This window comes from Gambusia affinis, linkage group LG22, assembly GCF_019740435.1.
Source record: "Gambusia affinis linkage group LG22, SWU_Gaff_1.0, whole genome shotgun sequence".
In the NCBI taxonomy this organism is placed as follows: Eukaryota; Metazoa; Chordata; class Actinopteri; order Cyprinodontiformes; family Poeciliidae; genus Gambusia; species Gambusia affinis.
Window position 1 is genome coordinate 9453981 of NC_057889.1, and position 15674 is coordinate 9469654.

The 15674-nt window shown below is 36.7% G+C and overlaps 3 protein-coding genes across 3 annotated transcripts; 2 read left to right on the top strand and 1 right to left on the bottom strand.

Annotated features, from left to right (window-relative positions):
• Nucleotides 1-635: 635 nt before the first annotated feature.
• On the bottom strand, nucleotides 636-4905 carry ppil6 (peptidylprolyl isomerase (cyclophilin)-like 6). Its single transcript, XM_044106901.1, has 8 exons — nucleotides 4775-4905; nucleotides 4606-4701; nucleotides 3218-3406; nucleotides 1762-1824; nucleotides 1482-1629; nucleotides 1129-1188; nucleotides 913-1048; nucleotides 636-817 (listed from the first exon to the last, which is right to left on the bottom strand). Exons 1-8 carry the CDS (start codon nucleotides 4850-4852, stop codon nucleotides 706-708), a joined length of 882 nt encoding a protein of 293 aa, XP_043962836.1. The 5' UTR covers nucleotides 4853-4905; the 3' UTR covers nucleotides 636-705.
• On the top strand, nucleotides 4902-12833 carry LOC122825472 (flap endonuclease GEN homolog 1). Its single transcript, XM_044106900.1, has 13 exons — nucleotides 4902-5435; nucleotides 6775-6973; nucleotides 7043-7219; nucleotides 7591-7701; nucleotides 7793-7866; nucleotides 7952-8037; nucleotides 8171-8321; nucleotides 9136-9172; nucleotides 9249-9329; nucleotides 9419-9549; nucleotides 9658-9719; nucleotides 10560-10709; nucleotides 11395-12833. The coding sequence occupies exons 1-13, from the start codon at nucleotides 5275-5277 to the stop codon at nucleotides 12636-12638; spliced, it is 2664 nt and encodes an 887-aa protein (XP_043962835.1). The 5' UTR covers nucleotides 4902-5274; the 3' UTR covers nucleotides 12639-12833.
• Nucleotides 12834-14156: 1323 nt separating this feature from the next.
• msgn1 (mesogenin 1) lies at nucleotides 14157-15102 on the top strand. The gene has a single exon (XM_044106902.1). It carries the CDS (start codon nucleotides 14184-14186, stop codon nucleotides 14607-14609), a length of 426 nt encoding a protein of 141 aa, XP_043962837.1. The 5' UTR covers nucleotides 14157-14183; the 3' UTR covers nucleotides 14610-15102.
• The last annotated feature ends 572 nt before the right edge of the window (nucleotides 15103-15674 follow it).

The following is a 15674-nucleotide window of genomic DNA, read 5'->3' on the forward strand; positions in this document are numbered from 1 at the left end:
TACAAGAAACCTGGCTTAATAAATATAGTGTTTTTATAATAAATATAAAGAGGAAATTTAACATTTTTCAGTGCTTTGATTTTAACCCCAGACTACATTGGGTTTCCTCAATCTTCTACCCAAAGTCTCTTTTAATTGTTTTTATCTCTTAGACCATCTGGAATCATTTACAGAAATAACTTTTCTTAGCAGAAGTAGAGTTTGCTCTTTAATGAAAAAGCAGCAAATCCTCTTTATTTTCAATGTGAAATGAGGATTCACATTCAGCTATCCATTTAACATAATGAAGTAAAAAATAGCCAAAGTTAAACTTGCAACACTGATGTAAAATGTGTTGCAAAAAATTCTTTTTTATCAGGGAGAATGGCACAAATGTTCCAAAATGCTAAGATAAATGTCCTGAGAACAATTTATCTTTTACATGTTTAAAGGTGTGATAACAACAATACCCCCACCTCCAAAAACAAAAACTCTCACCAGTACACCCAATTTTGTTACTCAAGCTGTGTCCTTCTCTTAAATACAGACTACAAGTTTTCTACTGGACTCTGATTCTCACAAGTCAAATAAATTAAAATAACATAATTACATTTAAGGGTTTTTTCTGAGCAGAAAAGTACAGATATACACAGAAGTGAGTTTGTCTTTGAATTTACTGCACCAAAAAGAGATAGAATACCAAATAAAGTGAGTAATTAATGGGCACTACATTGGTAACACTCCACAAGCTGACACTCTACATTCATATTTGGGTCTTTCATTAAAACTCTTACTCTCTTCTAATTTCTTCAGGACTTCTACGCCTTCAATCACTTGACTAAAAATAAGAAAAAAAGGAATGTAATCAGAGATAACATATATTGTCACTTAGTAATTCACTGGATGACTACTGATACAAATTGTGACACAAACCCAAAGGCAACATAGGTTTTGTCCATCCAGGGCGTCGGCTGCAAGGTGATGTAGAACTGGGATCCATTGGTGTGGGGACCCTTGTTGGCCATTCCCAGAATGCCCCGTTTTGAGTGGGAAATAGCAAAACTTTCATCTGACAGGTGAGATGGTCACATGTTGAGGTGGTACAAACTACATAATCTCACTAATTCCATCTTCAAGAATTGTTGGTACCTTCAAAAGTTGGTCCATAGATTGACTCACCCCCATCACCCTTACTATTAGGAGAAATATCTGCAGAGAGTAAAATGGAAAGTTAGACAAAGCCAGTGACATTGAACACACTTATGTCAAATATATTTTAATCCAAGAATTAAATGGAACATTTGATAAATTTTTTCTTTGTGCCACAAGTCCTAAAGTCAGACACCATATGATCAGCTTCAAATCATTGCATAAATATATCTACATCATTTCACTTCCTGCATCTAAATGGGTTTCTGAATTATATAATCCTGTTATACATGTCCTGAATATTAATGAGGCACTTGAAATGTAAGAGGTGACAGAGTCGGCTCTTAGAGCACCTCCACCTTGCACCCAGCCATTGGGCACAATGCGATGAAACAGAGAGCCCTTGTAGTGGAGTGGGAGGCCACTCTCTGACTTTCCTCGTTCTCCTGTGCACAGAGCCTCAAAGTTCTCTGATGTCTTTGGACACACATCGGAGAACAGCTGAGGAGAGACGACGCAAAATGCTGTTCTGTATTGATCATTCGTTTTCTTATATTTACATTCTAAATTGTTCACTAATGTCAAATTATAAGGTTTGTCTTTAAAAGTAAAATTTGATCGAAAAGGTTTTACCTCAAAACTTATCCTCTCAGGATCCTCTCCTGCTACAACAATATCCATGAAGACAAACTTATGCTAAAAATAAAAGAATAGAAGTTTGATTAACAAATAGAATAGCAACACAACACAGTTTTAACTTCAAAACAAACTCTTCAGATTTATGTTAGGGGAATTTGCCAAATTGAAATCTTAGGTATGGCAGTAATTCACACATTGTCTAAACTCGATACTAAGCACAAACATTATATGTAAGGATGATATACTAGAACAAGTGCTAGTAGCAATGAAGAACAATAGATAAAGACATGATACTCACTTTGAACACTGATTACTTGTATTATTTTAGAAATAAAAAATCAACCAAACATCCATCGACAAGTAATCTGTCATGTACTGATTTTACTGCATAAAAAGGAGCTGACTTGGTTCCAATTTTGTTTTCACTTTTCAACATTCACTGATGAAAAAATAAGAGTCCTAAGCTATCAACAATCCCTTTTTTAAAAACATCAGACATTATCTAAAGGCAATATGGCATTCACTAAATAACTTTCAATCAGGGCTTCAGAGCTTTTTAACTTATCAGTTGGTTTTGCAACCATAATACCATTAAGTTCTGTTCAGCACTAAAAATAACCTAAGCATATTTCAACAGATTCTGAAAGGACCATAAAATGGTGGGTTTATGTTCCACCACCAACGTCATATAAAGCCAAGAAAGGTTCAACATAATAATAGTAAATAATAGCAGTGTCTGTTTTTTTCAGAATAAGTTACAAAACACTGAAGAAATATTTATAACCTATTATTTCAGTAGTATTGTGAAGAGAATGAAGATTGGAATAATGGGTTGGAATACTGCTCATCATTCCAAAAACTATATTTTTTGTTGAGCTTTTATTTAACAGGAAAAATAGAATTGAGATTGAAAATCTCCTTTTCAAGTGATTGAGAAGTTCTTCAAGAGATAATCACAAACTTACAGAAGTAGCATCTTAAAAACACTCAAACCACACATAAATAAAAAGGACTTTTTAATGATTTCATCTGAAAGCCAAAGACATTTCTGAACTTTGATTGCTAAACAGTTCCTGGAAACAGGAACTTCAGTTCAATGCATTAAATACTATGTCTAAATCTACCAGCAAAGGCTATCAATTCTCTAGAAGCAGGCTTCCTGTAGTCAAGTATTACTGAAAAGTGAAACTGTTTTAGTACACTATATCTTCATGTTTTTCTACTGTGAGTCTTCTCCTTTTTATGGTTTGTTCAGTGGCTTATTTATTTTAATGTTCTACTCTGAGACAAAATTTAGAAGTGACAATAAATAGGATTAGACACAGGAGTCACTTGCTAGGATATTTCATGCCTACAAAATAGCATAAATAAATAGTATGCATGTTTTTAGATGCCAATTTCAATCATTCTACTTTGTTTATGTATTCTTGAAAGTGTGGTGTCAGCCTACTCCAGTTTTCTGAAGGTGTTTGGCGTAGCACTCCTCAGTGATAGCCGTATAGAAATCCTCTGGATGAGTGAGGGTGAAATTCCACTGATTTTCTGCCCAGCTGGCGAGTTGCTTTTCATTACCGAGGAGAACGCCATTAAGGAAGCACATCACATTGCTGGGATACTCCCACACATCACCACGCAGCTCCTGAAATCACAAGTTCACAACAATAGCCGTGTTGTGAATCAGCTTTTTAGAATAACAATGGCGTCAAACTGCAGCGAGATCATATCTGTGCAGGGGTGCAGGATCACAGCCGCAAGCTTTGACCACGCTCAGTTGTATTATTTATAACAATATTTTTCATCACATATACTGGTATTACACATGTAGACAATAAATAGTTTTATTTCTAAGAAGTGGTAACACTTTTTAATCATACTATATTTGAGAAATAGTGTTTTTCTTTTATTAATCACAGTGTTTGAAATGCTTATCTTGTTTGACCAGTTCTTGTTTGGTCTTTAATGTCTGATGAGTTGCTCATTGTGTCATATTTCATCCATATTTAATATGCTTAATATGAGATATTTTTGCAATGACTAGTACACAGTTCCTTGTAAAAGTATTCATCTCCCTTTAAAATGTTCACTGTTGCATTTCTCAATGCCCGCACATTTTCTTACAATTTGTTTCTTCCAGCTTTGCACAGGGAGAGTGAAACTTTTATCCATTCTTCTTACTAAAATAGCTCAAGCTCAGTCAGACTGAATGAAGAGTATCTATGAACACCAATTTTCTGCTTATGCTGGGAATGTTTAATAGGTTTAAGGGTAGGAGTTGACCGAGTCATAATGAACACATGAATATGCTTCGATTTAAACTACCATATTGTAGCTCTGCTTATATCTGTAGAGCCAGCAGTTTCCTACTGGAAGCCTTTAACACATTGTCTTTCAGATTTGACTTGTATTTAGTTCCATCCATTTTCAATTCTGACCAGCTTCCCTTTGGCTCCTGAAGAGAACTATACTCAAGACATGATGCTGCCACCACCATGTTCCACAATGAGCTCATTGCTTTATAATCTAATCCTGCTCTGTACAGTTTAAGACCTGACCTTTCTGGTGTGTTTCTTGGTCTCCATGATGCTGTTTGTTCGCTAATGTCCTCTAACAAATATCTGAGGCCTACACAGAATCACAGAGTTTTGCTTACAGGTAACTTCTAAGGGTAATTGGTTGCACTGGATTAAGGGTATTAAGGTTATTGAAAGATTGCATGCCATACTTTTCACATGAGATTTTTTATTTATTTATTTTTAATTTTGAAGATTTATTTATCGTTTTCTTTTCGGTTGACAGTTTTACTTTAGCTTGTGTTCTTTGATGAATGAAATAACCTACCCGTTTCTTCTTCCATAGGTATTCATGCCAGTCAAATTCAAGAAGTGGCACAATTTCTGGATTCACAAAATCATTAGGAAACTGTTCTTTTAGTACCTACAATGACAGAGGTGGAACTTTAAATTAATTATTTAATCAACAGGAGGAACATAATACATGTGTATTTTACCTCGGCTATACTTCTGGCAGCATGGAAATTTGGGTCTTTAATCATGCCAACGACTTCTATTTTCGCTTGTGAGGCCATTGATAAATTCTTTAGCGCATAAACAAACTCTGAGTACCCATAGCAACAATCTGTGAAGGCGCATGAAAATGACGTCTTGTTGTTTGAAAATCAGGGTTCGATCTACTTTGTGGTTATCTTTCCTACTCTCCTAAAAGGTTCATTTGAAAGCTTTAATAACCACAAAATACCGAAGAGCGATTTATATTTAAGTATTTTTATAAAATTGATATATTACATATAATCTATGTAAGATGCAAAGACAGGCCTCACTACAGAAAGGAAGCGTAAGAAAACAAATTGGGACGCAGCCTAACGGAGGCGGCGCCAGTGTTTGAAAACTTCAACTAGCTAAGCTGTTCCGTGTTCCTTTTCTGCGGTTTTTTTTTTTTAACTAATTTTGTTCATTTTCTGAACTTGATTCCATTTTACTAGTATTAATCATGGGTGTCCACGACTTGTGGTCCATCATTGAGCCAGTCCGAGAGACAGTGCCGTTGTACAGTTTGAGCGGAAAGACTCTGGCGGTAGACCTGAGCTTATGGGTCTGTGAGGCTCAACACGTCCAGGGCATGATGGGCAAAGTTACTAAGCCCCATCTGAGGTAAGTTTCCTTTTATTGTTCTTAAAAAAAAACGAAAAAAAATACTTCATTAGAATATTTTGTTTGACAGTCCATAGCAGCTTATTTTAGCCACTATGATTTCTCACAGGCGTTTCGATGAGCAGTTTTTTTTTTTTTTTTTAAAGAGACCATCAAATAGTGCATTTTTTCACACTGAATATAAAAGAAAGTACACCTGGGTAATGAATTATGGATTTCCACCCAAGAATCTCACAAATTATAAATGGATTAAAAAAAGAAAAGCTTTACTGAAAGAAACCCCCTAGAAAGTTCAGCTTTGTGTGTATTTGTCTTAATGACATCACAAGAGGCATAATAATTAAGCTGCTCAGATGACATTAGAAAGCAGTCTTAACAAAAGACAGAATCTGGGAAGATTTTCCACAAAGATTTTGCAACATTTGAGTTGCCAGGGGGTTAACTTCTTATGCCTGAGTTTGAGGACAAAAATGAAAGTACAGCCACATAGAAAGAAATGAGTTGAGGGATGGTTGGTTCCATATATTTATATACTTAAATAGTAATATCTATTGACATTGTATATTTATTTTTTGTCTTATATTTGTGTATTTAGAATTTAAGATTTTGTTTTTAATTTTTATATCAGCCTGCTTTTACTAGATGTGCAGCATCTTGGTCAATGTAATTTGACACTATGGCGATACTGCACTATAGTGGTGGTCACTACGACATTCTCATGGTATAATAGGTTTGAGTAAAAACACCACAGTACTACTGTATGTACACAAACTTAAACTGAAAATGTATAAAAATGATCTAATTGCTTTTAATTTAAACAGAAAAGCTACAGTATTTTTTATTTATTAATTAATTTATTGCTGGGTTTTTTTGTACCAGAAACCTTTCCAAGAAGAAAGACTTTTGTTGTGAGAGAGAACTGTAGCAACTTTTTCCTAATTTTACTATTGCTTCATGTACAAATTTTCTTGAAATCTATGCAGTGATCCCATAATTGGTTTTAACATTTTGCTGCAGAAATGTATAACTAAAAGAAACACATTTTAATAAGGAATTTTGATTAACTATGTACCAATTATGTGGAAAAACAAGAAAATTACAAATGTCTATTCTCTGTCAGTTGCCTTATGTGATGTCACCAGGAATGCGTGCATTGAAGTTTGTTTTTAGAAAGGTAGATTTTATCCCCATTACGTAGTGATGTACAACAAAATGGCAAACAAAAACATATTATAACTTTACCTTTAGCTATGAAACTATACAAAGTGTGAGTTTTATTAATTTAACAGAAAAGTCTACATTATAAGTAAAAACCAACACAATGCTGTTTAATGTGCAGGAATTTATTTTTCCGAGTGTCGTCGCTCACACTGATGGGGGTGAAGCTCGTTTTTGTCATGGAGGGAGAAGCTCCCAAACTTAAATCAGAAACGATGAGCAAAAGGACAGAAATGAGATTCGGAGGATCCAGAAAAGCTCATTCCTCAAAGTCATCCACAACTACCAGCAGAGGGCGCTTTAATGCTGTACTCCGAGAGGTATGTTTTTCTGATAACTGACTGTAAATAATTCTCCCAGCTCTTTGTCAACCGCTGTGTTTCCTACAGTGTACAGAGATGTTGAACTGCCTGGGTTTGCCCTGGGTGACAGCAGCTGGGGAAGCAGAGGCCATGTGTGCTTACCTGGACTCAGCAGGGCTGGTTGATGGCTGTATAACCAACGATGGAGATGCATTCTTGTATGGGGCTAGGACGGTCTACAGGAACTTCAATATGAACAGTAGAGTATGTTTCTGGAAGTTAAGAGAAACCCTGGAACACGTTGGGGCTAAGATCTCAATAAGAGTTGAATACTAATACTGTTCTGCTTTTGACTAAATCAATACATGTCAGTTTGACAAATATAAATTATAAATCAGCTAATAGATAAATTATATATTATTTATTTACAGTTAGTATGGATTATTAACAAAAAAGATTAGTGATTTGATTAATTAACATTACCTTATACATGACTTTGTGTCATCCTTGTGGTTACAAAATTCTCATTTGCTGCTTCATTTTGGAGAGGGTAAGAGATTCCTCATTGTGGAAAAGACCCTAGTCCTGAAGTTATCATTTGCACTATCAATTTTTGACTTTTTTTTTTCTCCCAGGACCCTCAGGTCGATTGCTACCAGAGGTCTCGAGTGCAAACCGAGCTACACCTGTCAAGAGAGAATCTTGTTGGCTTGGCCATTCTCCTTGGTTGTGATTATATTCCTAAGGTAGAGAAGACATAGCTTAAAAAAGTTACTTCTTAATAATATTTCTAATTAGATTTCTATTTCTTAATGTACATTTTAATGGTTCCCCAAGGGTATACCTGGTGTTGGCAGAGAGCAGGCCTTGAGGCTTATACATACCCTGAAGGGACAGTCACTTCTACAGAGGTTCTACTCAAATGGTTGCCTGGCAGATATGTACGTTGCATTAAGGCTTGTAGATCCTCAGGAAATCTTATTCTTGTCATTAAAGGTTCAAACAGTGGAAGCAGGAGAGTCCTGACGTGCCTTTCGGCGTTGCAAAGAAAGTTCCTCACTGCAACTTATGTCGACATCCTGGTGAGCAAACCAAAGCGGCAGTGACTTGTCTCACACGTTTCTAAATTATAAAAGCTATTTAATCTGCCATGTTAAAATATACACATATGTGAGAAATTTCAGGAATCAACACTGGTTTCTCTTTGGCTCTCAGGCTCAGCTAAGGCACACGAGCGTGGCGGCTGTGTGCTCTGCGGCAGTCAGCGATTCTGCCAGCCTCAGGACTTCGATTATCAGTGTCCATGTGACTGGCACTGCTACGAACAGAGCCGCCAGGCATCGTCTCTGGAGGCAAACATCAGGAAGTATGTGTCGTTTTAAAAAGCTGGTCAAAACCATGAAAATCTAAATGTTGTTAAAAAAAAAATTAACAGGAATGGAAAAATGCAAATGGGAGAAGAGAAATTATAAAGTGAACATGTTGAAAGGATTAAATGAATGTTTAACACACATACAACACTCTGTCATAAAAGGTGCATGAAGAATTGAAATGGGCTTGATCTTTACCATATAAGCCAACTACCTTAATTCAGTTACACATTTTCCCAAAGCAAAGGGAAATTTATAAAAATTTCAGAGCTAAAATATTTAAATAGAGAACTTTATCCAACAAAGACAAATTTAACGCACAAACAATGAGATCTTTGGGGGGGAAGCAGGATTACTAGCATCAACTATTATGACAACAATATTTTAACATTCATAAACTAAAAGTACTTTTGGCCATGTAAATTTAAATTTTCCCAAATGTTTTCGTAGATTTTATTTTTTATTTTTAAATATAGTGACATAATTTAGTGGTGTACTTTAGGTCAAAGTAAAGCAGTATATAACTGTCATAAAAATGATACAGTGTTACATTTAGCCTCCTTTAAGCTGATACCCCTAAATAAAACCCAGTTTTATTCAGTCTACTGAATTTGGCTCACAAACACCAAAGTTGGTTGATGATAAACGTATTGATTCTTGTGCATCTAGATTCACAAACTGTAATAGATTTAAAACAAGACTTTATGTGCTAGATCCACATGAATGTTTACAAATATAAATCTGGGATGTTTGGCTGTGTATGTTAAATGAAGGTTTAAAAAGTCTATGATGTTTTTTTTTTTATTTTAGAAAAACTCTGGCAAGTCAGCAGTTCCCATTTACAGAGGTATGTGTATTTATTTTCTCAGGTTTTCTTCTGCTTTCAGTAACACCTAAAATAATACTTGAACATTTTATTCTAGATTATAAACGAGTTTCTGGTTTCCAAGGATGAACCTGTGGCACATTTTCAGAGGAAACAGCCAAATATTCTGCTGATGCAGGTAATGCGTTTTATATTTTTCATTAATTAATAACCTCTTGCTGCCTTTTGTGGACATGAATTAGAAAGCTTGTGTCTTGTTTTCCGTAGAATTTCGCTTATGAGAAGATGGAGTGGCCAAAACACTACACGAGTGAAAAGGTTTTGGTCCTGATGACCTACACTGAGCTGATGAACAGAAAATACGGAAGAGACGTGCCCTCCCAAATCATGCCTATCCGGTAGTGTTCTGATGTTTTTAAAGCTGAAAAGCTGCATTATTGTGATAGTGTGGCTGTTTATGTGTGTCTAGAAACTTTTCTTTAAAATAACTTATTTTTCTGTAAAAGAATTCTGAAACCAAGGGTGAGGAACTTTGTGGCTTGCTTTGAAGTCATCTGGAACACTCCAGGTCAGTTAAAATCTTCACTTTTTTTCTGAATAAATTACCCTTTGTGTTTAATTTGTCCTCTTAGTGGCTCATTATATGCTTGGGGAGTGGAAAAACGCTGGATTTGTGAGCTGGTGACACGACTGCAGCGCTAAGTTGGGGTGCAGGGTGTTCGTCACCGGGTTGTCTGTTAGTGACTGGCTGTGAGGTGGGGTTCAGAGGTGACAGATCAGTCACAACAGCTTCTAGGTGCTAAACCGGCTTCCTCTCTTAGCTGGGAAGTCTGTCAAATCAAAGCGGACATCACTAACAAGCCTGTTTGACATCACTGACCTGAGAAAGTCTCAATGAACTAACTCAGGTTGCAGACTTTTATCGTGTGCAACAGAAGAAATACGTTAAATACAAATATAAGTTGTATTATTTGAATTATGGTCAAAATGTGGTAACTATGTCTGAATTACACAGACTAATCATGTAAGCCTATGACCAAATCAGGAAAGTGGCCCCAATGTTAGATTCCATTTAGTTTATAAAAGAAATGTAAATGAATAAAGAGCGATTTTAAATCAAATATTTTAGGTTATTGTTTCCTTGCACTGAAAAGCTATCACTTTGCATACATAGAAAGGGGATTTTTCTTTCTTAAAAAGACTTGCATCATTAAAACTGACATTAATTGAGGAATAATATTAGAAAATACTTCAAAAATACATCCGGTAATCTGTGGTGATGGATGAAAATAGCAATTGAGATTCATAAAAAAAACTAAAGATACAGAAAAGGACCATAGCTCTTAGTTTAGTTAGAAAGACATAAGGTTAACATGTCCTAACCTAAATTTGTTCCTGTTTTCTGCAGAACATTTTGTATTTCCAGAGGAAAGACCCACAGAGGACCAACATGAGGTGAGGACGGTGGAGGAAGAGTCGCTTTTCCGTGTGGCTTTCCCAGAGATCGTTGAAAGCTACCTAAGAAGCAAAGCTCTGCTTAAAGAGAACAAAACTAAACGTAAGACACCTATTTTCACCCTAAATATATCCTACTACATGTTGTTTTCAGTGCAATAGTTATTTAATAAGGTGCTTGGATGATCTCATTCTGCATTTTTCCATAAAAAGCTCCCCTGCTGATTTGACAAACTTCCCAGACTTCCCAGTCTGAGCTGCCAGGGCGGCGCAGATCAAAGCTATTTGAAGGTTTTACATGTTTTTTTAAGGCTCTCGCTTACAGCAGCTCTAACACCTGAAAACGTAGAGTTAGCAGCTCAATCACTTCACACCAGAACCTTCAATGAAGCCATGAAGGCTCTGCCCCACAGGATTTGCTTACTTTTTCCCCCACCACAGTAATCCTGTGTTTATTTGCTTTCAACCCAATCTAAAACATTTTTTTGACATGTCTACATAATGACTGTCACTATTCCTGGTAAACTTTTATTTAAGAGACAAAGTGAGACAAATGCACAACAGATATGAGCAAATGTATAAAATATACTTTTGCAAGAAATAGGTGGCAGTCATAATAAATAGACTGTTTGTTCATATCTCACACTCTGCAGTCCGTTCTTAAAATTCAGTAATTTAGAAATGTTTATTGACAGTGTCAGAAATATCCAATTATGGCCGCTTAAACAGAAACACCAGGAAAGTCTTCTGACATTCCTGTCTCTCTGTCTCTATTTTCTTTCTTACAGAGAAGAAAGCGAGACGTAAAAAGGAGAAACCATCTGATAGTTCTGCTGGTGTCTCAGCTCTCTTGGCTCAGATGACGCTTCAGACGTTCTTAGAAAACAGGTCCACTCAGCCACAAACTCATCTCCCTTCCAGCTCAAGCTCAGAAAAAACTGAATTGATCATTTTAGACACTCCAGTGAATCGTAAGCAACACAGGAAAGAAAAAGAAGACGGTCAAGTCCGCGAAACTCTGCCTGACGTCGAACCACAAAGCGCTTCACCTTCTGTCTCTTCCTTTATTGACGCTCTACATCTCAGCAATATCGACTGGGATGTGTTGTCTTTCACTTCATCGCCTTCCCCACCGGCGGTCCAGGGTGCAGAGCCTGGGCAAACTGATGAAACGCAAGGTGCAGCCAAACAGCCAGAGCTCTGTTGCACTGAGTATCCTCTGAGAGACAGAGTCCTCATGAGGAACGCAGAAAAATCTCTGAAAGCTACAGCTGAGGTTTCAAAACATCTGGACTGTGAGTTGGTCATTTCACATGAAAAGCAAACTGGGGAAATTTCCAGTGGAAGTAGCAGTGAGGGCATCATGTTGACTGGCAAGGAAAAGGAACCAATAACAAACAAAGTCCAATGTATGTTAAAAGAAAGTCTTGAAAGATCAAAAAAGCCAAAGATTTTGCCATGTGATGCTCAAAGTAAGACAAAGGAGGAATCTAACAAACGTGAAAAGCCTTCTCCAAGATATAGATTTGTCAGAGCTGCTTTGTCCTTGTCCTCTGCTCCGCCACAGAGATGCCACTCTGACCCAGGACAAAGAGTCAAAAAGGGCAGCATCAAGAAGACCGTCTGCATGAGCGTGTGCTCATCCAGCGAGGATAGTGATGTTGAAAACCGGCAATCTGGACCTCAACGTCAAACAAAAATGAAACCGGCAGACAAAAGTATAAGTAGCCTAATAGCAGACTTCCCTCTAAAACCAGCCTGTGATCAGTTTAAAGCTGCTAATCCAAAGACTTTTCAAACGCTTCAATTAACTGGACCAAAATCACAGAGCCATGGGGAAAAAGTTGAAAATGAAACACCTGCATTGACAAAAAACAGCTGTCAGGATGTTCAAACAACTAAAGTCAGTGATGATGAGATTCTCCAGACTCCTGCTTCGCCCGTCATTGTATTAGATGGTGAGGATTCGGTGATTTGTAGTGACAGTCCCCTGCCACTGGCTGAGAGACTGAGACTAAAATTTCTGAAGTGATCATCCAGTTTTGTCGGTTTAAAGAGTATTTTTATCTTTTATTCACATCCTATTTGCTTCTAATTAAGTAATTTCTTTGCTTTTTGAAAAGCAAAATGCCAGAGGGTAGCTTTAGAATACTGTGACCCAGTTTGAGTTTTATTTGTCTGTTGTGTTTTGAAAATAAACTTAGAAGATTTATTTGTATTTTGAAAAAGTCTGGAAATGTATTTATTTCATATTTATTGTATAAAGCACTCAACCATCCAGTCAACCTGCCCAAACTCAAATATGTTCAAAAATACATCTCTTGAAAAAAAAAAAGGTAAAATTCTTGCTCAAATTATGTTTAATGCATAAATCTAAAATCATTCCCTAAAAATATGGTTCTAATGCATTCTGTGAAAGTGTCAGACATGATTTTCCAGATCAGGATACGTGCGGAAAAGTATTAGGATTTCTTTCAGACCTTCTTCCTGCCCTATTGTCTAAATCCACATCTTTGTTCTTCCATTCATTACTTGACTTCTGTGAATGTATCATCCACTATTGTTCATAATTTCTGTATTATTTTTGCTTGAAAAATTGAAATGTGAACCAGTAGAACTTGAGTCTGGGATTCGGAGAGGAAACGATTTGAGTTGGAAAACTTTTTTTTTTCTATTAAACCGAAGTTGTCCATAGATTCAGAATTCTAAGCTCCTCTGGAAAAGACATGTAATAGTTGCTCATCTTATTTTGTCCAACTACTCTTTTCTTCCCCCCTAGCTAAAAGAAGCAGAGACAGAAGATGCTGAAGCCACTGTTTTTTAAACAACACAGCAGTGTTGTGTCCCCTTGATCCTGAGTGAGGGCTCACACCTTTTCAGACATGAAAGGTCTGGCAGAAGTTCTGGTGACAGCTGCATCCTCTGCCCAAATAACATCCCCGCAAAAAGAGTCCTACTGATTTCAACTTAATTCTCAGAATAAAAGTTTTGGAATAAGAATGGCTTCCATCATAAAGAATGTCTACATTTTAGAAAACAGCACACTTCAAGGTAACGTTTCGAAAGTGTAGGTGTCTACACAATGATTGGACCGTGGCTGTTGTGATTTTGACCTTTATCTATCCTGTAGAATTAACCTTTCACGAAGAAAGTGATGAGCTCCAACGTGGTGTTTGTTTGTATAGTGAGGACACACGCAGGGCTGACTTGTCAGAGTGGTGTGAATGTCTCAGGTGAAACGGCAGTCTTCATTAAGACACATCACATCAAACTGATAATTGTCGCTGTGCAGACTTTAGAGTAATTTCCCACAGAAGGAATCTAATTATTTTTCTTTCTATCACATTAACCGTCTGTTTGGCCTTATTCACACCACGGTGATAACGAACCAAGTCCCTTCGGGAAGGTCTCATTTTGGCACTTTAGTTGTTCTTTGAACTTTTTTTTCTGAAGTTGTGAACCCATAAAGGTCCGGAGATCTGCTTCTATATAAAACGCGTTTGGCGAGGAAAAAAAAAAAGAAGCTCACATTCTCTCAAGCCATCCGCCTCGCTGAGCAGTAGTCTGGATTTTTAACATGGATCTGGAAGCTGTCACGGCTGCTATACTATCTGATTGGGAGATCCTTGAGAGTGCCTCTGGAGAAAATCCGGAGTCCGTCTGTCCGGAGTCCCCCCTGGATTCTTCGCTGTGTTCCTCGCCGGAGATTTACTTCCCCATCTCCAAACAGGAGAATAAGGATTTATCCTTTGGCTGCGCCGAACGCAAAGAGACTCCGCCGGGGCAAAGGCAGAGCAAAACAAAGATGTCCGTGAAAAGGCGCATGAAGGCCAGCGAGAGGGAGAAGATGCGGATGAGAAGCTTGGCAGAGGCTCTGCACCAGCTCCGCGACTTCCTTCCGCCGGATTACAGCAAGAGAGGCCAGCCCTTGACCAAGATCCAGACGCTTAAATACACCATCGAGTACATCAACAAGCTCTCTGACATCCTGAGCCGTGCGTAATGGAGGCATCGTGGAGCGCTTTTACGCAACATGCCATCTCTCATCTGGACCCCTTTTTGAACTTAGATGTTTCATTTTTCATCATAATAACTTTGAATTCTCTCTTACTTGTCAGTCTTTTGGGGTTTTTGTTTTCTTTAATGTAAATATTGTTTGGGCACTTGGAAAGTATCATACACATACTTGGGAAGTATGTATATGAGGCTGCCCCTTTTCTGGAATTGTGAATTCAGTTTTTAGTATACAGTATAGGCTATTTAGTTGTTACTAGAATAGAATGAACTTAGCCAAACTATTTGCTATGATTATGTTTTGCTGAACCGACATAAGAGAGAACATATCTTTCCAATTATTTGAATCCCTTAATTGTGTTTGGTTCTAATGTTTTCACGTTTTTTGTTTGCAAAGCCATTAGTTTGTGATTGTGTGAATAGCAAGGTATTTGGTTCAATGTATTTGAGTCACACAACAATTTTTAACAATAGCTGTTGTGTTCACCCTTTCTTCCTTGTTTTTTTTTTAAATAAGTTTTCAATAAAATAATTTGTTGAAATTGTGGTTCTGTTCAGTTATCCAGATGTCATTATGAACTTAGGATCTGCCTTACTTTTATAATTTTTCTATTCACAGTTTTTGTGATTTTTATCTAAAAATTTAGCAAGTTATTTTAGACAAATTATGTTTCTCATTTTCCTCCTCAAATTTAGTAGAACTGTAGATGGAATGAAAAACAACGTTGCTATTTTTAAAATAAAATTTTGCGCACTGGAAGTAAGAAAAAACCCCCATAATTTTCAAATTCTGATTTAATCCCTTTTTAAATGACTGAGATGGTGTAAATGATTCTTAGGTAAATATGGTGTTGCTATAAAGTGCAAATATATAAGCTAGTTTAGTTTAACAATTTCTAAATGCCTCTAAAACAGAGAAGACACCTTCATTTCGAGCCTATTTTTGTAAGTATGTTTGTACTTTTTCTCTCTGTTTGTAAAATAATTAATTCTCTAAGTATTCAATGAAAATATCTATTCAACTTGTGATTCAATGTGATTCAGTATTACAGAG

Excerpts from the sequence above, each read along its gene's own strand:
- msgn1 (XM_044106902.1), top strand. The coding sequence starts at position 14,184 with ATGGATCTGGAAGCTGTCACGGCTGCTATACTATCTGATTGGGAGATC.
- LOC122825472 (XM_044106900.1), top strand. The coding sequence starts at position 5,275 with ATGGGTGTCCACGACTTGTGGTCCATCATTGAGCCAGTCCGAGAGACA. Across the intron at positions 9,550-9,657 it reads TCCCAAATCATGCCTATCCG|AATTCTGAAACCAAGGGTGA; the intron begins GTAGTGTTCTGA and ends TTTCTGTAAAAG. Across the intron at positions 10,710-11,394 it reads TAAAGAGAACAAAACTAAAC|AGAAGAAAGCGAGACGTAAA; the intron begins GTAAGACACCTA and ends TCTTTCTTACAG.
- ppil6 (XM_044106901.1), bottom strand. The coding sequence starts at position 4,852 with ATGGCCTCACAAGCGAAAATAGAAGTCGTTGGCATGATTAAAGACCCA. Across the intron at positions 4,702-4,774 it reads CTGCCAGAAGTATAGCCGAG|GTACTAAAAGAACAGTTTCC; the intron begins GTAAAATACACA and ends CTGTCATTGTAG. Across the intron at positions 1,049-1,128 it reads CTATGGACCAACTTTTGAAG|ATGAAAGTTTTGCTATTTCC; the intron begins GTACCAACAATT and ends CTCACCTGTCAG.